This window comes from Rattus norvegicus, chromosome 10 (assembly GCF_021556685.1).
Source record: "Rattus norvegicus strain SHRSP/BbbUtx chromosome 10, alternate assembly SHRSP_T2T, whole genome shotgun sequence".
NCBI classification, from domain to species: domain Eukaryota; kingdom Metazoa; phylum Chordata; class Mammalia; order Rodentia; family Muridae; genus Rattus; species Rattus norvegicus.
In genome coordinates this window covers 40,419,398-40,445,327 of record NC_141543.1, presented here as the reverse complement: position 1 = coordinate 40,445,327, position 25,930 = coordinate 40,419,398, and the positions used below count along the sequence as shown (strand labels likewise).

The following is a 25,930-nucleotide window of genomic DNA, read 5'->3' as shown; positions in this document are numbered from 1 at the left end:
TGATCCTTACTAGTGGTAGCAAGAGAAACAATCTGTTTGACAGGTGTGTTTATTGTTGGGTTATTTGTTCCAAAGCACCCCCATCTGTGACATGGAGGACTGGCATTGAGGGATCATGTAACATATGATCAGAGTGAAGGCTACAGGTCATCCTCAAAGTCCTCTCCGGTTGTAAAGAGGTTGTGCAGTTGCATGGATGGAGCCTTCTGTGTCCCTTGAGCCAAAAGCCCACCATCTGCTTGAGGAGTCCCCGTGGCCCATGGCTGCTCTGGGGTCTTCCTGTCAGGCTTGTCTGGCTGTGGAGTGGTAGTGTGAATGGTTAGAGGCGGCCGGATGGTGGCAGGGTCTCTGATGAAGTGGCCTTCTCCTGGAGTCTTGGTCTCAAGAGTCCCTTGCTCAATTTGTGCTAGGCCAGATCGCCTGGTGCCCTCCTGCAAAGGACTTGTTGGTTTCCCATCCACTTGTGGACTGTTCTCAGGCGATAGGAGAAACCGTGCCCATTTAGAAGATGGGGCATTAACTTGCGTGACAGGACTTGGTAGTTTCCACCTAGGAAAACCGAGCTCCCTGATGTGGTTTGTGGTACTGAGGGCAGGGCTAATGCCTTGCTGCTCTGTCCCAGACAGGCCAGTGGAGTCCTGGAAGTAACCAGAGAAAGAGCCCCATTCAGCCTGGCAGGACGCGCAGCTCTCACCCTCCTGCTCTGCATAGCTTCTGGCTAATCTCTGCAGACCAAGAACATGCTGCCATTGTGAGGTTTAGCAAATCAAGTTCATAAATGCCCCAGCCTTACCCCAACCCGATAAATCCTATGACCACATCTCTCTATAAAGAAGACATCTGTCACTGAGTGAACAATCTACTGGAAGCTTTGGGTCAGATCAGCAGACCCCATGAGGAGATGTGAGCAGGAAGGGGCCTAGACACCTACCACCTAGAAAGCCGAAGTCAATACCACTTGTACATTCCCAGCTGGGCCAGAACATCTCTTCAACACTGGACTGTGGTCAGGAGCCCAGGTGGCCACACTGAGGTCTCTGGGATGTGACAAGGTGCTAGGCCTGGCTTTTCCCAGCTCAGAAACCAAAGATGCAAAGGAAACAGTATCACTGCTTACAAAGGGGTTTGACAGTAACACTGGATCTTTGCATAATGCATGCCCAGATAATGCTGAAGACTGACTGGCCGCTGACGTTGGCTCTGCCACTGAACTTGCTGTTAACTCAGACGCCTCAAAAGTCTTAGTTCCTCTAAAACAGCAGACTGGTAAGATTGGACACTGACTCAGTTATAGTGTTTTGTCTAGGATGTGGTCCATGGCAAAGTCTCTGTAACTTACTACCATGATTTTGAATCTATACAATGGGACTATACCTACCGGAATCACTAGGTAGTTCATGAAACATCAACAATTGAACTCTTGTCTCTGGTGCTGTGCCCTGCTCAGCGTGCAATCTGAGGCTGAGCTGAGCTGGGTAGGCCTTCACTTCTTAGAGGCAGAGGAAGTAAAAGAGAGCAAGAGCTCTCATTCCTAGGGCTTTCATAGCCCTGCAAAGCAAAAGCTACCCTCAGCTGTGTTGAGTGTACAGTGGGCCTGCTAGGTCTGCGCATCAGCACACTATCATGTGAGCAGTGCATTTCCCTGGATGAGAGCCCAGGGCTATCTCCTAATGTGACCAGGCTGACAAAGTTCTTCCACTCTGCAGGATCAAACAGTTGTCTCTTGCCAACCTCAGTTAACCAAGGCCTCAAGATGCCCTCTTGGCTGTGAGATAACTGCATGGGGTGATGACCATGATGATATCTTGCTGTACGTCTGAATGCCCTTGAATTCAGCTCTTCCTGCCTCAGCCTCCTGAAAACTGGGGTTATGGGTGTATTCCAACTGGCTCAGGAGTTGGCCTTTTTGGAGGGATGGGGAGGAAACTGTCTACTATGTACCTTGGAACTTGCTAGGTAAACTAGACTGGCTTTGAATGTACATCTAAGTCCCCTAAGTGCAGAGATTAAAGGTATGTGCCACCATGCTTAGCCCTAGGACGTAACTCTAAGCAGAAAAGACACAAATCTCATGTTAGAGTTGGACTTTCTAGTATACACATCTCTTCATCAACTGTGAAGAAATCGAACATATCTAAGTTTCGTGTGTGCAGTCTTAGTGCTCATGAGGCACAGAGAAGGTATTATAACCTGGGCCTAAAAGTTTGAGGCCAGCCTAGGCAATGTGGCAAGGCCATGTCTTCTCTAAGAACGAAAACCAAACAAATTCCATGGGGCTGGGAGTGGAGCGTAGCGTAACAGTAATGTTCATACTTATCACACACAAGGCCCTGGCTGAAAGCCCTAACACTGCACATGTGTGTTCACGTGGATGCGGACGTGCATGCACTCCTATGTTGGCTCCACGGTCACTGACCTGGTGTTGAAAGTTGTCCTCACCACTGTCCACACCCTGGACACGCGGGCTGTGTGCAGGCTGCCCTGTGCTCTGATCCCATTTCCTGGAGAAGAAATAACTCACTAAGCTCTTACACAGTGATCTCACAGACAGCAACGAGGTGGTCATCTGGGCTGACATGGCCTTTTCATCCCCTACAGGTCCCCACACGACCTCCAGAGCAGTGGGGTCGGGCTATTCTTACTTGAATTGTAATCTCAATTTCTTTTGCCCTTTGAAAGTCATGCAGCATCCTGAGCTTAACAGAGCTACTCTGGAAACTTACTAAGACACAAGGAAATCTGGAGAAACTTCCAGGCCCACTGATTACTTTAGCCACACTTCCATGGCCATCCTCGAACTCACGGTGCTCCTACTTCAGTGTCCTCAGGAATGGAGCTGTAGGCATCCAGGCCGGTGGCCGAGCTAGCCTTCTCCTCCCCTCCGCCAGGTGGCACACACTGAGGATTAGCAGTGATGCCTGCTGACATTGCCCACCCACTGGACTACAACATGAGAGTCCCATTAGTGACCCCTACGAGCTGCTCACTAGCCCCCTTCAGGAGTCAGTGTGAGCATGGGGATAGCTGGATGAGACCAGTTTGGTACCTCTTCCTGGGTCGGGCTGGACTGCAGGGCAGATTTGGCCACTTAGCACTGGCTGAGAGCTGTGTCTTAAGAGCTGGTCTTCCTCTGTCCAGCTCCTGGCCCTCACAGTCCTGGTCCAGATACTTCAGCCAACGGGACTCGAGGGGCTCAGACAATGCCTAAGTGTCAGAAGAGAAGGCAAGTCTCAGAGTTTTTTTTTTTGTTTTTTGTTTGTTTTGTTTTGTTTTTGGTTCTTTTTTTCGGAGCTGGGGACCGAACCCAGGGCCTTGCGCTTCCTAGGTAAGCGCTCTACCACTGAGCTAAATCCCCAACCCCAAGTCTCAGAGTCTTAAAGCAGCCTAAGCCCACCCTATAACACGTAGGCCAAAGTTCCTAGAACCCGTGTCTCTCTCATTACTAGGAAGGACTTTTAGTAGGGCAAAATGTGGACACAACTGCCCTGAGTGAGACTCTAGAACAATGGTTCTCAGCCTTCCTAATGCTGCGTGTGACCCTTTAGTACAGCTCCTCATGCCCTGGTGACCCCAACCATAAAATTATTTTCATTACTACTTCATAACTGTAATTTTGGTACTCTTATGAACTGTAATATAGGTATCTGATATGCAGTACATGTGATATGTGACCCCTATGAAATGGTTGTTTATCCCCAAATGTGTCTCAACCTACAGGTTGAAAACCAGTGCTCTAGCAGGCTGGTGTACACAGGCCTAGCAGGGCATAACTTGTCACACACCTTCCCAAGGTCAACACTCTCCAACACATGTTCAACCATGATGAGCAGAGGCACAGTGATGAGGGGTTTGCAAAAAGCCAACACTTAAGACAACAAATTGGTGCTCCAAGACACTCTAGATTTTTGTTTGTTTTTGTTTTCTTTTAGGGTTTCTCTGTGTCTCCCTGGCTGTCATGGAACTCCCTCTGTAGACCAGGCTGGCCTCATACTCAAATAGACCTGCCTGAGTGCTGGAACTAAAGGCGTGCGCCACAACTCAGAGATCTGGTGGCCTCTGTCTCCTGAATGCTGGGACTAAAGTCATGTGCCACCACTGCCTGCTGACACTCTACAATCCTCAAACATGAAAATTCCTGAAGACCATACAGTTCCAGAGAGGAGGAAGCACTGGTGCTCAAACCTGGGACTACACACGCGTCAGGCAAGTGGCCTACCCTAGGCTGCATCCCAATCCCTAGCCCCAGGTATTACTTATAGTAAGAATGGCATGAAATAATCTTTGTAAAAGGGCCAAACAGGGCCAGGTGTGGTGGTGCACACCTTTAGTCCCAGCACTCAGGCACATCTATTTGAGTATGAGGCCAGCCTGGTCTACAGAGGGAGTTCCAGGACAGCCAGGGCTACATAGAGAAACCCTGCCTCAAAAGAAAAAGGGAGAGGGAGAGGGAGAGGGAGAGGGAGAGGGAGAGGGAGAGGGGGAGGGAGAGGGGGAGGGAGAGAAAGAGAGAAAGAAAGAAATTCGGGACTGAGAAAAGGGACTGAAAAGGAAATGTATACATGGACGCGCGCGCGCGCACACACACACACACACACACACACACACACACACACACACACACACACACACACACACACACACACACAGTCAGAAGGGCTGTTTGTGTGCTTACAAGCACTTCCTTTGTTTAAAATATGAAAGCAAAGTGCAGAGAGAAGGTGGCCAGTGTAAGTCATGAGCAGAGTAGGGTCACAGCTGCAGATGGGTCGCAGGAGTTTCCATGCACCACACAGGTAGTCACAGTGCAGCATCCTGGTTTAATACTGTGTCAGGTAAATCAGTCACTAGCTAGGTGTGGTGGTGCACACTGTAATTCCAGCATTCAGAAGGCAGAGGCAGGCAGATCTCTGTGAATTTGAGGCCAGTCTTATCTACAAAGTGAGTTCCAGGAAAGCCAGGTCTTTACACAGAGAAACTCTGTCTCACAAAACAAAACAAAAAAAGAAGCCAGTCACTACCCACCCAACAGTGGCTGACTGGCTGAACACCTATTTTGTAAGCTTTCTTTCAGGCTCTAGGGGCAGAGAACACTGCACGCCATTCCTGCCCTTGAGGAGTGCCCAGTCTGCAGCAAGGGAGGGAAGAGGGTGGATGCTGCAAGGGGAAAGCACTGAGGTCCGGGGAGCTCTGCAAGCAGACGAGGAACGTCCAGGTCATGATATATGCACCTCTGCAAAGGGGCAGGCTCTCTCCCCATTGTGTTTCCTGCAGTATCACACCGGTGCCTGCCATGTGGATGCATCAGTAAGCATTTGCTGAAGCAGTGACTTTGTTGTTGGGTAGATTCCCCAGGCTCGGGAGTACAAGGCAAACAAGTGAGTAAGGCATACTGTTAAGACTTAGTTCTGGGCTAAACTTCTGCTCAATATCCCACATGCCAGACTCAAGTGAAAAACTGAGTCATGTGTGCTAACTTGGAACTGAATTCCAGGAGAGCAGGAGAGGCGTGGCCCAGTGTCCTAAACAGGCCGGTGCCTACGGACAGGAATTCAGTGACTAAGATGATGCTTAGTCTCAAAAGGAGGCTGAACTGAGCCCATCAGTCACTTCCCTGGTTCTGCCCCCTGTCAGCTCACACAGGAAGTCACCTGAGGTGTCAGTTTACTTTCTGTTCAGTTTCTTCCTCTCACCCCTGTGTAGTCATCAAGCGTCTATTCATCTCACTGGAATGCTCATTCTGTTTTGTGGACTGAAGGTCCTGCCTGACTCTTAACAGGCAAACAGAGCTGACTGAGATCTTTAACTGCCTTGTAATGCTGTCCTTTGGCAATAGTTGAGTGGAACCTTCGCACACATAGCAGCCCAGGGGACAGGGTGGGGCAGTAGCTTTAGTTTACCTGCTGACTTCCATCCTTAGCCTGCTGAGGGCCTGCATTTTCCTCTTCACTGGCATTTACAGCTTCCTCCACAGACCTTAAGGAAAGATGTCAAATATGACCCTGTGAAGCCACAGGAAGATGTAGAACAGGGAGGGTGAAGCAAGTGGGTACAAGAACTGGCAAGGCTGGGGCTGTCGTGGGGCGTCACAGCCATATCCCTGCTGTCCTCATGGGAGGTACTCATTTCTCAGCACTTCAGGTGGGGAAGAGCACTGTTGGTTTTGCAGAGTCCTGGGTTCAATCCCCAATGTTCACAGACACACCTAGTGTACATGCATACAAGCAAGAACACTCAAACACACGAAATAAATCTAAATAAAACTTAAGTCTTTACTTTTAAAACTTTTAAAATTAACTAATCGGGATATAATATTTATACTTAATAAACCTAGCTGAGTTCTGTTGCTCTGTGGTGGTACCAGGTCTCACTATGTAGCTTTGGCTATCCTGGAACTCATTACGTAGACCAGGCTGGCCTCAAACTCAGAGATCCTTTTGACTCTGCCTCCCCAGTGCTGGGGCCCTGTGCTGTTGCAATGGACATTACATTGACGACTGCTGTGTACTATTTAAACTCAGGGAGAAGGTGGCTGTGGAGATGGTTTGTCTCCATGTGTCCTGGTTAAGAGCATGTACCGGGAGACCGGGGTCTGCTCCTACACCCTCACTGGTGACACCGTCAGCAAGGGTCCTTGGTGCCAGCAAAATCTCCAGATCCTCCTCCTTCCTCAGCTGCTGTCTGCTGGGTGTTTGTAAGCCATCTTATTTTTCGGATGTTGTAAGACATCTGTTTCAATCAAGTCCCCTTGTTATTTGTTCTTTTTACTTGGAAGGAAGCCTCGCCCAAGGGGATGCTTTAATCTGCTTGGGAGTATTTTTATTGGGAACACAGCTAATCCGTTAAAGAATTCCTAGTCAATGTCTACTGTGGTTTTAAAAGTTGCCATTTGCCTACTGATGTAACTGCAGAGACTTTCCACGTGGAGCATGAGGCAGCCTGGGGTTTCAGTACAGGAAGGGCTGCTCTCCTAGTTCTGCGACTAAAACCACCTGTGTCCTGTTCTTGCCTTTGCTTTATCTTCTCTGTTATATCAAAAGAGACGGAGAAATTAGGTTTGTTTTCTCTCTTCCTAGTTTGGCCAGGTCGAAGTTGCAATAAACTGGGTTTCCTTTATTAACTTTCTGGTCTCCCAGCTTTTCGTTTAGAATTGGTGAGGAGTGAACCTACTCTCTGACCATGTCCCCAGCATGTCTGGCACCAGAAGTAGTTTGAGGTATGGCTTTCGCCGAGACTACCTACCCTGTCCCGAGCACAGTAAGTAGTATAGCACATCTTGAAGCCAGACTGGAGAAGACTTTCAGCTTCCTTCTATGAAATTTACTTTGGTGATGTGCTGTCCTTTGCATTCCTATGTAAGTTTCAGGATCAGTTTTAGAAAGAAAAGAGACTTTTTTTTTCAGTGTTGGGAATGAAGAAGGCCTCCTGCACCATAGATAAGTGTACAACCATGAAACTACATCCCAGAGCCAAATCAAATCGATAATTCTGTTTCTTATTTAAAGTATTTTTACAGTTATCTCTTTGTGTGTGTGTGCGTGCGTGCGTGTGTATACATGCTGGCATGAAAGAAATGGGGAAGGTCAAAAGACAACTCCCAGGGATCGAGACATGGGTTGTCAGGTGCCTTTACCCCCTGCACCATCTCACCGGTCCTGGTACTTGGTTTAAAAGATCATTTACCCAAGTGTCCACAGAAGCCACACAGAAACACGATTTCACTTTGTATGCTGACTGCGTCTCTGTGATAGTGGTGAACTAGTTGGGTTTGGTAGTCTTGAAGGATTTCCCACAGACAGAATTTCCCTGTTTGTAGACAGAACAATGGATCCATGTTTAGGGTTTACTGTGTTTCCTAAGAATGTTAGCTCTTTGATTTTGTAAAATGCTCTCTCTTATCATTTCGTATACTACACATGCACACACGCACGCAGGCACACAGTACTCAGGACTGAACTTAGGGCCTTTCTCCTGATACACAAGACCACTGGGTTATGGCCCCCATCCCACTAATTCTCCTCAGCTGCATTTAATCTCTTGCAGCACTGGGGTCGATTTATTTGGGGTTTTTTTTGTTTTTTTTTTCTTTTCTTTTCTTTTTTCTTTTTTTCTTTTTTTCGGAGCTGAGGACCGAACCCAGGGCCTTGCCCTTGCTAGGCAAGCGCTCTACCACTGAGCTAAATCCCCAACCTGTTTTTTTATTTTTTTTAACCCTTGTTCATTTGTTTATATTCCCAAAGCAAGATTAAATATAGAAACTTCATCAGTCAGGCCCCAGTCATTGCAAGCCTGACCTCTAATGACGTGTCTCATAAAAACTCCTGGAAACGAACTCCTAACTAGTACTGGAAAAGGAGGGCCACCATGTTGTGCTCCATATGGGCAGGGGCCTATTCTCATCCTCACACTTTCTCCTCCCTGTCTTCCTCTCTCTGCTATTTGCTACCATTGTTCTCCGGAGTGGGAGGAAGCAGAATGTGAGGCAGTGCAGGCTCCCTGCTCCCCTCCTGACGACGTGACAGTCACATAGATGACCAGGCTTTTGTTTCTCCACATCTCATCATTTCATGACTGATCTGTGGCCAAGTTTTAGGCTGTGAGACCCTGTGAGGTCAGCTGAGCCCGAATATTCTCTGACTCCAGACGAAAGGGTGGCTACAAAGTGAACCCAAGCTTTACTTTCATAAGTGTGTAGGGTGCTCTGTGGGGTCCACAGCTACGGGATTAGCTCAGGATTCTAGGGGTGAAGTGTGGCTGCCCCTTCATAGGGTCCATGTTGTCTTGCACTCCCGTTCTATCTAACACTCTGTGGCCACCGCCACTGCTGTGGGACCCCTGTCTTTAGGGAGGCTCTCCTTCTCTGCTAGTGCCTAGCGCCCTGTGTAATCTCTGTACCCCACATTTCTGGGACTAGCGGTGGGGCCTTGAAAACCGCCTGATGCTCAAGTGTTTTTGCAAAATATGAAGACTTTGGTTGGTTTATGCTTGGGATGTAAGCAGATAAAGCAGAAGCATTTTCTGTGCTTCAAATAGTCACACTTAGTCAGACTCTCAAAAATACCCTGTCTTTTCCCCTTAGGGGACTGTCAAGACCAAGCTCGCTCGCGTTCGTTCTCTCTCTCTCTCTCTCTCTCTCTCTCTCTCTCTCTCTCTCTCTCTCTCTCTCTCTCTCTCTCTCTAGTACGCTTGTCTTATTAATTCCTGCTAAAAAGGGTACAAGGCTGGTGAGCTGGCTCAGAGGGCCGAGGCACCTGCTGCCAAGCCTGACAACCTGAGTCGGATCCCCCAGGCTCTACAGCATGGAAGGAGAGAAACAGCTCGTGCTGTCACCTCTGACCCCTGCATGTGTACTGTGGGCATAAGCTAAAGGCAACCACACTTCAGTTTCATAGGTGGGCCCTGGTCATCACTCTTTGGTGACCACACAAATAAATGTATAACAGTGTTTTCTTGGTTTTTTTTTTTTCTTTTTTTTCGGAGCTGAGAACCGAACCCAGGGCCTTGCGCTTACTAGGCAAGCGCTCTACCACTGAGCTAAATCCCCAACTCCTGTTTTTTTTGTTTTTTTGTTTTTTTCAAAAGAAAAACACGACCATTCTGGCAGAACAATGGGACCACTAAAGGAGAAAACAGACTACAGTTAAGTCTAGAGGACCACACAGCAGCATCTTAAATCCCGAGAAAGACCTGGTTCTCAGGGCCACAGCTTCATAGGCCCTTCATCACCATTAACTAGCTTCTGTGAAAGAAGAAAATTCTGTAAAGATACAAGTGCTCTTGGTCCAGCCTGCTGTCACCAGACTCAGCAAAAGCCACCATTTACTATCTCCCAGTTCTTCAGAACTGATGATGCCTTTGTGACTACAAATGGTAACACAGGGTTAATGTTTAAAAATCTGTTCTTTGGCTCTGTGTGCTCTGCCTCCTTCTGACTTTTCTCCTAAGATAATTTCATTAACTGAAGGTCATTCAATGTGGAACTTTTGTCATCTTGGCTGGCTTTTGCTGGAATGTAACACTCTGTAATTCTTGGACTTTTGTTTGACCAAGAAAAAAATGTTTATAATTTCTTTTACATTCAAAATGGCAATGAAATCTGCTTAAGAACTACCCTAGTCAAGAACAACGCGCAAACAGATAACCTTCAATTATTACATTATGCCGTACACAGTCTAGTTCTTTTAGGATACTGGTAAGTTTATATGTCATGCTGCTTTGCCTCCTAACTAGATCTTCAACATGAAGTATTTTAGTACATAAGGAAGAAAGTGAACAAAAAACCAGTAAATAAGAGAAAATGGTGTACAGTATACAGAATGTAAGCATGAAAGTAATTTGGGGATTAAAGAAGGATTTTTCGCTTAGTAAAAGAAGATTTTGTCCTAAAGTAAAATAACAGTTTTTCAGAATGAAGAATAACAATAAGAACAAAAACTTAGCTACACTTAGAAAGACTGTGGAAGTCGACCCTTAGAGGGGCTGGAGAGATGGCTCAGTGGTAAAGAGCACTGACTGCTCTTCCTGAGGTCTTGAGTTCAATTCTCAGCAACCACATGATGGCTCACGACCATCTGTAATGAGATCTGATGCCCTCTTCTGGTGTGTCTGAAGACAGCTACAGTGTACTCATATGAATAAGATAAATCTTAAAAAAAAAAAAAAAAGCCCACCTCTGTGCTTCTTCTGTTATTGTAAAACAACCAAAATCAAAGCCAATCAACCAACAAGGCCTCCACACAGCTGAGCCTGTGCTGCTCATCTCAGTCTCCACTTAGCCTCTCCTGTGAGTCTCAGGCACGAAGGAGCTCTGGGGCACCCCTGGGCCCAGGACGCATTTACTGATGGTATTTGCCTGCATCTCCTATCGTCTCCATTCTCTCCATTGTAGGGGCTGACAGGAAAGTAAGATTCAACCCCGATTTTCTGCCTCCTGTTGAACAGCAGCCTCTTGCCTTCCTGCTCTCTACTGCGTGGGCTTCCCCTTCAGTCCATGTTTCTTCCTTCTTCACTGTTGGCTTTCATGGTTTGAATAGACAGGGCTGTGGTTGGTCTTTCTTACCCCTCTACTAAGATTTCTTTAAAAAAATTTTTTTGTTTTTTTTTTAAGATGTGTGCATGACGGGGGAGGCTCAGATGGAATCAGCCTCTCTCCTTTGACCTCCCTGTGGCTTCAGGTGTGAGCGCTCACACAGCAAACACCTTATATTCTGAGCCATCCTGCCTGCCCTCTCACAGGACTCCTTGTTGTGTTCTTCGACGCTCTCAACACCTATCCATATTTGTTTTTTGCAAAATCCAATAACCCCTTGGGTAACTCTTCGGGAATCCTCCTGGGAACTCTGCTGCCTGCATTTGGCTCTACTGTCTTGTCTCTCTTCTTCTTCTTCTTCTTTTTTTTTTTTTAATTTATTTTTTTAGGAGCTGGGGACTGAACCCAGGACCTTGTGCTTGCTAGGCAAGCGCTCTACCACTGAGCTAAATCCTCAACCCTTGTCTTGTCTCTCTTATTTGTTTGTTTATTGTTTTTTGAGACAGAGTTTCTCTGTGTAGCTCTGGCTGTCCTGGAACTCTGAGACAGCCTGCCTCTGCCTCCCGAGTGCTGGGACTAGAGGCCTGTGTCACCACCGCCCTCCTGTTCCATCACCGTTTTAGTTTGTACTCTGCTTTATGGTTTGAACCTTACTTCAACCTTCTGGAATTTTTCAGGTCATCAAGTTCCAGATGGTATTGTCACAGAGACATTAACGATTAGTCACGCCATCGATGCCTGTCTCCTGCCACAGAGAGCCTCTAGGTCTCCAATGATGTCATACTCTAACCTTGTGATGGACACTCCTCTCTGCAATGCCTCTCAAGTGTCCACATCCTAAGATCTTGGGACCCTGGCATGAGTCAGCAAAGCTAAGAGGCATCTCTGGCCCACACCTCTCTGAAGATCCAGGAGCCTGTTCTGTATGACCTTGTTCATCTGTCAGGAAGGAAATGTAGACACGAAAGACCAAAAGTAAAAGTAAAATTCCCACTTTTATGAATACAGTAACGATCATCTGAAGGCTGATCCTTAGTGGCCCATAGAGTTTACAGGAATACCTGGAGCCTGACCTCTTCCACAGTAAAATTTACTGCTTGGTAAAATAACAAGATACTGTGCCTGTCCACCTACTTAGAAAACTCTCACACAACTGTCCTCTCAATTGCTATAACGAATGTCAGCTCCCTTTCAGTCCCACGATCCCACCCCAAAACCAACGCTCTACTTCAGTGCATTGCAGTGAGTTCTCTCCTTGTCTATTTTGGTAAATTCTTTTACCTCCAACACCACCAAACTTCCAAATACAGTCCCACATCAAGAACGAAAGAGAGCATTAAGGAACAAGAAAAGAGGAAGAAGCCCTCATCCAAGTCGTCTGAATTCTCTCAACAGCTAACTAGCAAAATTCACTGGATACTGCCTGATAAAACATTTGATTTTATAGAAATGTCAAACTAGAATGTTGCAAGGTGTGGCGGCCCACCTTTAATCTCAATATGCAGGTGAACTTTGTGAGCTCGAGACTAGCCTGGTCTACTTGGTGAATTTCAAGCTACCTAGGCTATACAGTGATAGTCTGTCCCAAAACAACAACAACAACAACAAAAAAAAAAAACCCAAATAAACAAACAAACCCCAAACCAAACCAAAAGAACAACAAAACAAAGCAATACAGACAAACAAAATCTCAAGAGCAAAGTGTACCTTTGAGTTTACTCATTTCCTGTAAAGTTCAGGCTGTAAACCTGTAACTTTCTGTGACTTGGACAAACAAGAGTATGAACTTTGTCTACAGTAAACACACGCCTTAAGTCTGGCATGCTGGTCTAACCTCTTACTGAACACCATAGATGCAGAGGCCTATCTTTCTGAGTTCCAGGCTAGCCAGGGCTATACACAGAGGCTCTGTTCAAACAAACAGTCCCTGTAGCCTAGCACAGCTAGGGTTTCTTGCAGGGGCTGGGGGTGGGGGTGGGGGTGGGATGGGGGTGAGGGTGGGCCAGCTAGACGAAGGATGCTGAGAAAGGCTGTCCCAGAACTCATGATGTAGATCAGGTAGCCTCAAACTCAACTGCCTCTGCCTCCCAAGGGCTGGGATTAAAGGTGTGAGCTACCACCTGGCTAAAACTTTAAAAAATAAGTTCAAAACTTCATACTGAGTTGTCCTGAGAGCCTTCTGAGGCAAGGCTCTACCTTCAGTGCACATGGTGACACACGGTGACACACGCCTTTAATCCTGACATTTGGGTGGCAGAGGAAGGTGGCTCTCTATGAGTTCAAGGCCATTCTGGTCTACATAGTGAATTCAAGGACAGCCCGGGCTATAAAGAGAGACCCTGTCTCAAAAGAGCAAAACCAAAAAGGAATCCTATTTTTGCCTGAGTAGAGCGATCTCTGGGCCAACTCAGGGCTGCAGTCAGGAGGGTAGAGAAGCATATCCTGTTTCCAGGGCCACTGTCAGTCCCATACAGACCATTTAAACCAGAATGTACCTTTCCCAAGGTGGGTCACAGAGACTCAACCCTGGCTTGTCTTTCTGGTTATAGAGTATCAATAAATTCTTTGTTCTACCCTTATCTCATAGGTCCCAGGACCTCTTCGTTCTAGAAGAATGAAGAGTACTCACTGGAAGAAGGAGTGCTACACAAAGGCCAAGAATGTCAGAGCTGACAGGCTGCTCTGGGCTTTCCTGACGGTATATCAGCAATCATGTCCATCTACATAAAAACCCAGAAGGCAGGCGGGGTTCAGAGAGCTCCCAGGACCAGGGAGGCAGGCAATGAGAACTCATGCTGTGCCAGGAGGGTGGCACACTCTAGCACCAGGGGAACAGAAACTCCAGCCACTTGAGAGCCTCCCAGGCCTCCCCGTGCGCCTGTCCATATGGGTGCTTTATTTTGAGACAGGGTCTCATGTAGTTCAGGCTAGCTCTGAACTCACTATGCAGTCAAGGGTAACCTTAAATTTATGATCCTCCAGGCTCCATCTCCTCAGTGCTGGGATTATAGGCATCCAGATCATACCCAGCTTCCACTTGGCTTCCCCCGCCCCCTTGAGATAGGGTTTCTTTGGGTAGCCTTGGCTGCCTAGCTTTGTAGACCAGGCTGGCCTTAAACTCTGCCTTCTGAGTGTTGGGATTAAAGGTGCTCCTACTACACCCAGGTCCTTTTGGCTGTCTCTAAGTCTCAAATTGCCAGCCCTGCCCTCCCTGCCTTGTTTGTGGTTGAGCACAGCAAACACATACCACACACTTTAAGTTTTGTGGGTCCAGGGCCTTGCCTGCTGCTCAAGCTCCATCCTGGCGGGCACTCCACAGGCTTTAAAGTCTGCACATTCACTCCTTGACCTTTGTCTGCTGGGGTTCTTAAGGGCAGGTTGGAGCTAGGCTGCTGCAGAGAAAAGCTGCCCTGACCTCCACCTCCTGGGCTAAGTGGAAACAAACTCTAAGCATGGCTCTCAGGGTGAGAGCAAAGGCTGAAGCCCATCGGAAGGCTTCCCCGTGTGTCAGTGTCAGAGGAATTTCTTCAGTTCAAGGTCAGTATGGGGCAAGCATCCTGCTGCACAGTGGGGCTTTCTGTGGCTCACTGTATAATGGGGCATAAGCCTCTGGACACTCAGCTGCTTACAAGCCACTCAGAGCCAGGCAGAGTGGCACACCTGTCACTTCAGTGCCCACAGGCAGAGGAAAGAGGAGCTAGAGTCTGAGGCCAGTCTCAATAAGGCAAGAAGAGGCACTGAACCCACACACACAGAGGACCACAAATTGACACTCCATCTCTAAATATAAGTAGGGCAGTCCCTTACTGAATCAACGCAGTTCTGCCTGCAGTTTCCTGTGCCCCTCAGACATCAACCTGTGATCTTGAGTACAGTCCCAGGCGCTCTGCAGCCTAGGTGTCTGTGTGGATTTTGACTTTCACTTCATTCTTGACCTCTTAAGGGACCTTATTTTCTTGCTGGCCAGGTTTGCATGTAAACTATTACAGCCACAGGCTGGTGACATGACTCAGCAGGTAAAGGCACTCGCCACACAAGCCAGGTGACCTGAGTGATCTTTAGAACCGACACAATGGTAGAATCAACTTTACAAAGTTGTCCTCTGATTTGCACATACACACAGACACAATAGTAGTAAATAATGCATTTAAAACTTCAATTCAGTAAAAAAATTAGTTATTTTCACTGAGAGTACGGCTCAGGGTGTTTAATCCGTTCTGTGTTGCACGTGGACTTGTAAGGAATTTATCCATCGCAAACTCCCATCCCCTAATCAACATGCAACAAGGTAAAAATTCTCCATTCCTTTCAGAACACTATACCTGAGTGACAGCTCTGACGCTTGTCCTTGAAGCAGATTTAGCTTTTGGACATGGCGTCTACAGTCAGCACCAGAGCCTTCGCCATAAGCCTGAGGAAAAAAAAAATTAAAGTGTTAGCAGAATGGTGAGAAACACTTAGGACAACACTCGCAAAGCTTGAAGTGGTGTTAAGAATATGCAGGTCTTGGGCTGGAGAGATGGCTCAGCAGTTAAGAGCACTGACTGCTCTTCCAGAGGTCCTGAGTTCAAATCCCAGCAACCACATGGTGGCTCACAACTATCTGTAATGAGATCTGATGCCCTCTTCTGGTGTCTGAAGACAGCTACAGCATACTTATATATAATAAATACGTTAAAAAAAAAAAAAAAAAAGAATACGCAGGTCTAGCCAAGTGGTGTTGTTGAACACCTTTAATCCCAGAACTCTGGAGGTAGTGACAAGTGGCTCCCTGAGTTCCAGGGCAGCCTGGTCTACAAAGGGAGTTCCAGAACAGCCAAGGCTACAAAGAGAACTCTGTGTCCTGGAAAGATTCATAAGCAAATGGCACTGGCATTTCTGACCATCCCACTATCATGCAGAATTTACTAAAGCCAAACTCAGCCTGCATTGGGAATCCAAGCAACTGCAGATGGAAAGACACTAGTAAGAAGGTCTGTGTCAGTGATGAACATCATTTGTTTGTTTGTCACTATTCCCCAAAGCAGCACAGTACTGTACACAACATGTACAGTGAGCTATTACAAGGCACCAAGAGGTGATTTAAACTATGCTAGAGGATCTGGGAGTGGCAGCACAAGCCTTTAAAGCCAGCATCTGGGAGGCAGAGGCAGAGGCAGGTGGATCTCTGTGAGATCCAGGACAGCCAAGGATATGTAGAGACCGTGTGTCCAAACAAACAAACCAGTATACAAAAGGCAGTAGAATGTATCTGTAAGTCTCAATTACTTGGGAAGCTGAGGCAGGAGGATAGCATGAGCACCAACTGGATAATATAATAATCCCAGTCATCACAGCTCAAGAAAACACGCTGCAGGATATGCAGAGGTTATGTGACATTCCATAGAGGGGTCTCCATGGTTACCGAGGGCTGGCTGGGACTTGAGTGCTGAACTCTTGGTTGACAGATGAAGTCCAACAGGACAAGAGAGCAGAGGAGATGTTCTCTAAGCGTTTACTGTTCCCTGCCACCATATCTGCAGACAGTTCCCAGTGCATGCTGGGCTGAGAACTCCTGTGGACTCCTGGTGTATGACAGAGCAGAGTGGCCACGTGTACTTTGTGTGTGATGTGCACACTGCAAGGTGCGTGGCACTGCAGTCCAGGAAGCCAGGTGTTCTGTCTGGACCAGGAACCAAGGAGGTAAGGTAAGAATGGCTGAATGCAAACAGAACATGGTGGCACATGATTTTAACTCCACCACTCAGAATCCGAGAGAGACGGGAGGACTGCTGCAGGTCTGAGGGTAGCCTGGACTACATAGCAGCTATGTAGTCTCAAACAAAACCAAACTAAAAAACCCAAACAGCTGAGTTTTATCTATTTCGCCTGTCCACTACTCAGCACAGATGGGTTGTGAATGATGAATTGTGCATTTTGATGATGTGTATGTACTGTGTTCTCATTTGTTTGAAATTGGCACTGCAAAACAGAAAGGCAAACAGCAAAATTCATGCTATTCATTGTGAAAGTAATTTTTCTCTGCCTGATGTAATTGTTGTTTCTGAAGCTCTCTGCCTCTGCCTGCGAATCTAGGTCTAGTCCTGGAAGTTTCTAGCCTCCATACAATCTAATCTAGGCCTAGAATGTTCTCAGCCTCTGATACCTTCTGCTGAATACGCTCACCCTTTCCTGTTCTTACTGACATGTGGCTGGCTGGTCAGCTGATCTGGCTCAAACTCCTCTCCAGCCTGACTGGTTCAATCTGGCTTCTCTCAGTTTCTCCTGAACTGATCTGACCTTAAACTTCTGCCTTCACCTGTGTCTAGCTTGTTCTCTCTTCAACCTGTCTCTGTACAATTCTCCTGGTAAAACTGCCTCTACACTGCTCTCAAGTAGCTCCCTTTTTTCTCTGTTCTTGTGAGAGTTGGGCAGATCTCATTCTGTCAAATCTTCCTCTGATCTGTCCCTTTGTCTGCCACTTTCTTTTTTTTTTTTTTTTTTTTTTTTCTTTTCTTTTTTTTGGAGCTGGGGACCGAACCCAGGGCCTTGTGCTTGCTAGGCAAGTGCTCTACCGCTGAGCTAAATCCCCAACACCTGTCTGCCACTTTCAAACATGGGTGCCACCTTCTACAAACTAACTCTATCTTCATTGTTTGCGATTAAAGGTGTATACTAAGGGTGTGTCTGTATTCCAGCTTTTTTTTTTTTTTTGGTTCTTTTTTTCGGAGCTGGGGACCGAACCCAGGGCCTTGCTGTATTCCAGCTTTATAGGTCTGTGTTAAGGACTGACCCAGACCACCTTTAGAAACAGTTTTTGGTTTTTTTTTTTCCAGTAAATAATACAATCTTGGGATTCACAGTGTGACCAAATACCTTGCGACAAGTGATATGAATTGTTGCCTTAAGAAGAAAAGACATTAAACTTAAAGACAAGGCTTAAGGCTGAGTGCTAGTTCAGGGTGAAACATGGGCAGTATGTGCAAGACCCTGGCTTCATTTTCTAGGACTCCATTCCCTCAGGAAAGAAAAACCTGTAGTGGTTTCTTCTCCTGCCGATTGAACAAGAGACTCCATATTTTCAGTCTGCACGTCTCACAACTAAGAACCGTAGGCCACCTGGCAGGCTCTGACAGGGCAGTGCTACAGCCCAGCAGCTTTCCTTTGTAACTTTCTCTATTCTGAAACAGACTCGTGTATTCTAGGCTGGCTTTGACCTTCTCCTGGCCGAGGGGGACCCTCTTTTCCCCACCTCCTGAGCACCAGAATGCAGTTGGATGCCACTGTGTCCTTTTTAAGGAGGATCCCTTCGGTTACAGTGTTGGGAAGTGACCTGATGACAGAAATAGGTGGGTGAGTTAGGAAGCTACTGCTAACAGTATAGGAAGAGGTTGACTCAGCCAGTGAGGTTGGATGAGGCCACCCTCTGGATCTAATCTTATTGGCAATCAGTTGTCATGTGAGGACCGTGAACTCACCTGTTTGGCAACATGGAGGTCACTGACTGGCCACAGCAGTCAAGGCCTAGTAGAGTGTGGTCCTGTCTGCTGTGTGTTCAAGTGAGGGTAGACAGGAGTTGGGCACAGGGGACGACGGCAAGATTAAAGAAGACTGATAACCTGCATCTGCTTTAACAGTGGAGGTAAGCTCTCTGCTGCACACTGAGGCACATCTTCCTCTGTGGAGACACAAAACTAGACTTCAGTCTCTGGTCTGGGCTAAGTGAGGGTTTGACACTAGCTGTCTATTGCAATGTCAGCTACCTCTGAGCCTGGCCCTAGAAGCCTCCTGGGAGCTCCTCAATGTTCTTGCTCCTTTGGCTAGAGGCAGTTGGATAAACCTTACAGAATAATAGAATGTCAGTAGCTCCCCTTACACTTCTCAGTGGAGAGGACAGAAACAACTTCCTGGGGTTAAGTTGCCTGACAACCATAGGCAAGCACCACTCCACTTCACCACAGGGGAAGCCTGCCTCCCTGAGGAACTTAGGCATGTGGTAGCAATCCTTACTCGGCACTCAGACACACCCCCCCCCCCCCCCCCCCCAGCTAGGCAGCTCCTATCTGGGACTTGAGTCTCAGCTGACTGGCACAGAAATGGGTATGTGTTAACCACATTGCTTCTCCCAGCACGATGGAACTGGCTCAGGATGTGGTTCTGTGTGTTGAAACAGGAAAGGCCAACAGAAGCCCTGAGAGCTGGGACAGGGTGATAGCAGGATTTTGGGGGGTGGGGTGGGGGCAGGCAGTTAGCATAAACAGTAGGTCTTGAACTTACTAATGTGCTTTAGTGTCCTGAATGCAGGATGGCAGACATGTGTCATTGTGTCTGGCTGGATTCTCAATTACAGAGCCACTGTTCAAGGACTAGGCAAAGTTCTGTTTTTCCTGACAGGCATCACCGTGCTGGCACGTTCTTTTTGTTTGTTTTTCAAGACGGGGTTTCCTGTCTGTTTGGAACTCACTCAGTAGACCAGGCTGGCTTCAAACTCACAGAAATCCAATCATTTTAACTCTGCTGAAGTCATTCTAAATGAACAACGATGACGACAACAACAACAAATTTTTCCCTTTTTCTCCCATCTCTCTCTTCCCCCTCTCCCTTTTTTGTCTTGAAACAAGGTCTCATGTAGCCCAGGATAACCTGGAACTTTCTATGTAGTGGGGAATGACCCTGAACTTTCCCCCCTAAAATTAAATTTATTCGTCGTGTTTCACAGGTGAATGTTTTGCCTGGATGTGTGTCTATGTACCACATATGTGCCTGGTGCTGTCAGAGGTCAGAAGGCATCGGATCCCCTGGGACTGCAGTTATGACTGTGATTCACCATGTGGGCACTGGGAACCAAACCTGGGTTCTCTGTAAGAAAAGCAAGTGCTCGCAACTGCAGCGCCATCTTGGCTGCCCCTCCATCCTAAACTCTTGCCTTCTAAGTGCTGGGACGACAGGTGTGCACCAGCACATCCAGTTTTTCAACTGTTTGACGACTGTGCTCAGGGCCCCGTGCATGCTAGATGAACACTGTTATATCCTCAGCTCCCAAAGTGCTTCTGCCTGTCACTTCCCGGAAAGTGAATCTTCCTGCAAAGAAGCCCTTTAAAACAGTGATGCACACTTAGGACTCCGTCCTAAGGAAATAGTACGTAGTTGGCCAAGTGAGCAAAGAGGCAGTTCCCTGCAGGTGCAAGGGAATAGCTGTAAACGTAACTTTTATCCTTCTGCAGTATATGTCTCCGAGGCGTACTGCCTCTGTCTGATAACCTAGGCCTAGTCCTGGAAGCTGCTAGCCTCCATACAGTCTAATCAAGGCCTAGAATGCTTTCAGCCTCTGAGACTTCCTGCTGAAAAAACTCACCCTTTCTTGTTCTTGTTCTTGAGCTCTGGCTGATTCAACTCAGCTGCTCAGGCTCAAACGCCTCTCCAAGCTGAATGATTCAAACTGGATTCTCTCAGCTTCTGACTGAATTTACTCTACTTGGCCTCATAATAACTTTGGCAATCTGTACTAGTCTTCTGTCTTCACCTGTGTCTAGCTTGTTCTCTCTCTGCAACCTGTCTCTGTACAACTTTAGTAAGACTGCCTTCTCCCTCTATCCCTGTGCTGTTCCCTCTTGTGTTGTCTCTCTTTCCCCTCTCTTCTTGTAAGAGTTGGGCAGATCCTGTTCTGTCGAATCTTTCTCTGATTCACCACTTTGCCTCTGAATTAATTTCACTTTCAAACATGGGTGCTTCCTTCTACAAATCGACTTTACCTTCATTGTTTGGGATTAATGTCTGCATTCTGGCCAGATCACAGAGACTTAAAAAAGGTCTTTCGATGTTGCTGAATTAAAATTCCTCTACATACAGCTTGGTGGCAGAGTGCTAGCCTAGCATTCATGAGGCCCTGGGTTCATCCCCAGCACTAAAGAAAAAGTAAATGAAAACTTTGACTGCAGAGTTGTAAATCGCAATAAAAATGACAATCTCCTCTCATCAACGTGGGACTGGTTATCTGTCTACTCGTCTAATAGAAGCTGATGCTGAGCTCTCACTGTGAACAGGGCAGTGCTCTGGGCGTTGAAGGCCCATCAGTACCTAAAACAAGGAAGGCTTCTGTTCCTCTGGTGCTCTTAGAGTGGGCTGGACAACACCCATGTGGATGCTCAACTTCCACCAGGGAACTGAGTTGGGCCCCAACACTGAGCACAGGTTCCTAGGAGGAGAGGATTTGTTTCAAGGGCAGAAAGGAAGTCCCTGTGGCTGCAGGAGAGGGGGACGATGGGAGGTGAGAAATGCAGTACTAGAGGGGAGCAAGTGAAGGACCCCAGAAAGGACAGGATTTGGGCAATGTGTGCTATCAACCCCTTAGGTCGGTCAGTATGTAGAGAGCTGAAGAAATGTGCTGCTGGCTACATGAAAGCAAAGTGCTCCCATGGCCTCTACTTCTGAGGCCGCTCCCTCCCATACACCTCGCCTCTGCCTCCACCAACACACAGCTGCCCACCCTTAGTTAGGTTTGGCATTCTGTGACTACAGATGGTTGTGAACTGCCCCGTGTGGGTGGATGCTGAGAAGCAAACCCTGGACCTCTGCAAGAGCAGCAAGCATTCCTAATCACTGCACCTACAAAGCTCTCTGGGCACTCCACTCTCCCTGTTACTTGCCCGTGTTTTCAAGATGCACGTCTAGTTTTCAACGTGTGTATGTGTGCACATGTGAATGATTTCTCCTCCCACAGAAGCACATCTGTAAGCCCAGCACTTACAATGTTCCTACTTCCTGTTGTCTCCCTGTGCCCGACATGCAGAAGGTACTAGAGAAACACTTGATGAACCCGTGCAGGCACTGCTCCACCCACTGAAGATCCAGGAGGGGGAGGAACTCAGGGTGCAGCAGTTCTCTAGGGTGGACTGTGAGAGAGAAGGGTCCTGGCTGAAGAGAGAGGCTGGGCCCATTACTTCTCCTCAGTACTTACCCGCACGAAAGACTGCTTCTCTCCACAAGCCTTGCATGTCCACTTGAGACTCTTCTTCACCTACAAATGAAATTTTAGAAATTATAGTTCAAACAACTTCGTATGACAGGCGGATCTGAATCTGAGGTATAACTTCGCTATACCTCCAGCCCCGAAGGTAGCATTTTAGGTGAGGAAGGAATGTATTATTTAATAGTTGGGTGCTGGGAAGACTGGTCATTTGTATGGGACAAAATCCAGTTGGAGTTTTTGCCATTCCAGGGTCCAAAAAAGGAAGGAAGGCAGGCAGGAAGGAGAGAGAGAGATATTTCAGTGGGTAAAAGCTTATTTGCTGAGCCAAGTGAGGGCCTGGGGTCAGATCTCAGTAGCCATGTGAGTCTGTGTTCACAGGACTGTTGGAGGTAGAAACCGGATCAGTGGGGATTGCTGGCTGCCAGTCTGGCTCCAGGTTCAGTGACAGACCCTGTTCCAGAGAAATAAGGTGGAATGACAAAGCAGAACTAATGTTCCCTTCTGGCCTCCATGTACTCATCTGCATACAAGCATGCATATAACAGACAAGACACACACACACACACACACACACACACACACACACACACACACACACACACACACACAGAGACATGGGGAGGTTGAAGGGGAGGAGAAGGAGAGGGCTCTCCAGACCTGGGGATATGTCTCAGTGCTAGCTGGTATATCAGGTAGATGGCTCAGTGGTTAAGAGCACTGACTGCGGTTCCAGAAGTCCTGAGTTCAATTCCTAGCAACCACATGGTGGTCACAACCATCTGTAATGGGATCTGATTTCCTCTTCTGGTGTGTCTGAAGACAACTACAGTGTACCCATATACATAAAATAAAATAAAAGTTAAAAAAAAGAAAGAAAGAAAGAAAGAAACTGACTGCTCTTCTAAAGAACCTAAGTTCTGTTCCTAGCACCAGTGTGGCAACTCACAACTGTAACTCTAAGTCCAGAAGATCTAAGACCCTCTTCTGACTTCTGTGGGTACAAGGTTGCATGGGGTGCAGACATACATGCAAGCATATGTTCATACACATAAAACGAAAATAATTTCTTATATAGATACAAACGTTGCTTGAAGAAATGTCATGAAATATGATGCTTAACTATACAAAGATATCTGGGTTGATTCATAAAGCTTCTGGCATTAAAGATATACGCTCTTAAGTACTTAGGAAGATGGACAGGCATTAGGAATTAGAGATCAATCTAAGGTAAATAATGAAATTATTTCTTGGAAACACCCTCAAAACCAAGCCAAATTCCACCCCGTAAAACAACAGAACCACTACCACCAAGACTATGATTTGGGTTGGGGATACGACTCAGAAGATGCCTAGAGGTTGAGGCAGGAGGAGCTAGAGCCTGGAACCAGCTTGAGATATGAAACAAAGCCTCTCAAACAAACACCAACCCTTATCCCGTCTAACCAGTTATGGGTTGTGCTGGCTCTAATGAGCACGGGAGTGGGACTGGGGGTAGGGATGGGTAACTATTACCAAGCCGATAAAGCCGCAGGTGGAGGCACCAAGTGGCATCCGGGTCCACCCAGGGAAATGTCAAAAAGGAGTCCAAACTGCTTATACCTTATTCAGTTTTGTTTTGAGACAGGGTCTCTAGTCTCCCAGGTTGGCCTCAAACTCGCTAAGCCCTCCTCCCTTTAGTCATTCATTGACATGCCTAGCCTATTTTTAGGCTGTGTGAATATTAGGCAAACACCCAACCGTAGGGTTTTAAAAGCTCTCCGTTCACTGTAAAAAAACTGAGAAGAGACACTGAGTGTGATGATGGGCTAGGTTCTGCACAGGGGACGCCACTCCTTAACCTGGGTTCCTGACCATTCTGCTAGAATGGACTGGAAGCCGCCTCAGAAGAAACGACTACTGTGGATTCTACAACGACCATGCAAAAATACGTACACACCGGGCTGGGTGGTAGCTCGGTGGAAGAGCGCGCCCGCAGCCCTGAGCAGAACCCTCAGCAGCAACAACAAACACAAACAAAATGGCCAGAGGCATGTTGTGAAGTGACTGCAATGAAGCACAGCCTTCAGCCTCGTCAGTGTCATTTCCCATGGCCATACGAGACACGGCCCGCCATATCTTGCCCACCATCCTGCGAAGCAAGAGGGTGAGGCTGACGCCCACCACACCTGATGTGCCTGAAAGATGTGGCAGCTGCAGCACCGTAGAACCCGAGACTGCTGAGCCGGCGCCATTCAGGCCTCAGTCTCCCGCCGAGAGCTCGCGCTCCACGTTCCCGCCCAGGCCCCGCCCACCCTACGATGGTTCCGGCCCCTCTAGGCACAACACTGCTTCGCATGCCCTGGTGCGTCTCTCAGCTTTTCTCTGGCCGCGTCAGCACCGCCCTTGCAAGCTTTTGAGTCGTTCTAGCCCACCGTCTCGGTGGTCACTGCTCGCCCTTCCCGCCTCCCAACCCCGCCCCCTACCCCCTACCAAGCATAAAAAACAAAAAACAAAACAAAACCGCTAACTGGTTGGTGTTCCTATATGTTTGAGCCCTCTCGTCCATCGCTTTGGCTCTCTGACTCTGAGCAGGGACGGTGCTTTTCTAAAGCAGTCCACCAGGCAGCCAGGACATCTATGCATGCCAGACATTAGAAACTATCTTGGTTTGGTTTGGTTTTGAATTAAAGCTGTCGTTTGACTGTAATCTCAGCCCTTACAAGGCGGCGGCAGGAAAATGACAAGTTAAAGGTCCTCTTCCCCTCCAGAGTCTGAGGCCAGTCTGGGATAGATATTAGACAATCAACATTGTAGAAAAATGGATGGATCCGGAAAGTGTAAGATTAAGTGAGGTGACCCAACTTCACAAAAGACAGAACCCTTCATGTTCTCCTGCATACATCAATATATGTGCCTATAATATGTGTAAAACAGGTGTAATTGTTGAATATAATCTAACTTCAGAAAGGAGACTAAGAGTAATTTTAGGCGATGATGCAGGATGGAATGTTGTTGACAGGATGTGAGTTTGTGAAAGGATGTAGAGCTATTTCCCCTAGTTTCAACCCAGTTATATATATTTCCTTTTTTGTGGTGGATGTGTGAACTCAATGAGTATTGAAGTAGAAATAACCATTTTTATATTCCAAATATTTCCTCCGTGTGTCATGTTTTTGAGGCAGTCATTGTGAAGCTGGACTTTCTCTTTAATTCGGATGCCTATTCCTGAACTGAACGGAACGTGACTAATCGCTAAATCGCCATTCTGACCCACTTAGAAACTGATTTTTGTTTTGTTTTGTGGGGAGGGATTTCATAATGTGGAATTCCCCCTTTATATATTTTTGTTTTCTGCTATATCAAATCAGTGGAATGTGGTGGGGCACACCTTTAATCCCAGCACTTGGGAAGCTGAGGCAGGTCGATCTCTGAGTTTGAGACAGCCAAGGCTGCACAGAGACCCTGTCTTGATAAAGCCAAAAGAAACCAAACAAAAACAACAACAAAACTATATCAAATCATTCTAGGGTTGGAGAGATAGCTTAGCAGTTAAGAGTACTTGCTGCTGGGTTGGAGAGATGGCTCAGTGGTTAAGAGCACTGACTGCTCTTCCAGAGGTCCTGAGTTCAATTCCCAGCAACCACACGGTGGCTCACAACCATCTGTAATGAGAGCTGATGCCCTCTTCTGGTGTGTCTGAAGACAGCTACAATGTACCTATATTTAGCTCAGTGGTAGAGTGCTTACCTAGGAAGCACAAGGCCCTAGGTTCGGTCCCCAGCTCCGAAAAAAAGAACCAAAAAAAAAAAAAAAAAAGAATGAAAAAAAAAAAAGAGTACTTGCTGCTGCTCTTGCAAAGGACTGGGATTGGCTTTCTAGCACCCATGTCCGGCCCTTTCAAAACACCCATGGCTTCAGCTCCAGGGAATCTGACACCCTTTTCTGGCCCTTGGGCACCCCACATATGGAATACACTT

General features: G+C 47.2%; 1 protein-coding gene and 1 long non-coding RNA gene across 2 annotated transcripts; one reads left to right on the top strand and one right to left on the bottom strand.

Annotated features, from left to right (window-relative positions):
• Positions 1-33: 33 nt before the first annotated feature.
• Mrnip (MRN complex interacting protein) lies at positions 34-24,212 on the bottom strand. Its single transcript, NM_001109030.2, has 7 exons — positions 24,140-24,212; positions 21,963-22,022; positions 15,349-15,437; positions 5,898-5,973; positions 3,047-3,204; positions 2,417-2,501; positions 34-638 (listed from the first exon to the last, which is right to left on the bottom strand). Exons 1-7 carry the CDS (start codon positions 24,203-24,205, stop codon positions 141-143), a joined length of 1,032 nt encoding a protein of 343 aa, NP_001102500.2. The 5' UTR covers positions 24,206-24,212; the 3' UTR covers positions 34-140.
• LOC120095090 (uncharacterized) lies at positions 18,326-20,984 on the top strand. Its single transcript, XR_015631566.1, has 2 exons — positions 18,326-18,647; positions 19,725-20,984. It is a non-coding gene; the product is annotated as an uncharacterized LOC120095090 (long non-coding RNA).
• Positions 24,213-25,930: the final 1,718 nt, after the last annotated feature.

Bases quoted from the DNA above. Each gene is read 5' to 3' on its own strand.
- Mrnip (NM_001109030.2), bottom strand. From the start codon at position 24,205: ATGGCGCCGGCTCAGCAGTCTCGGGTTCTACGGTGCTGCAGCTGCCAC. The intron at 22,023-24,139 runs GTGTGGTGGGCG...TTTCATTTGTAG, and splicing joins ACATCTTTCAGGCACATCAG to GTGAAGAAGAGTCTCAAGTG. The intron at 3,205-5,897 runs GTAAACTAAAGC...TCTGACACTTAG, and splicing joins CTAAGGATGGAAGTCAGCAG to GCATTGTCTGAGCCCCTCGA.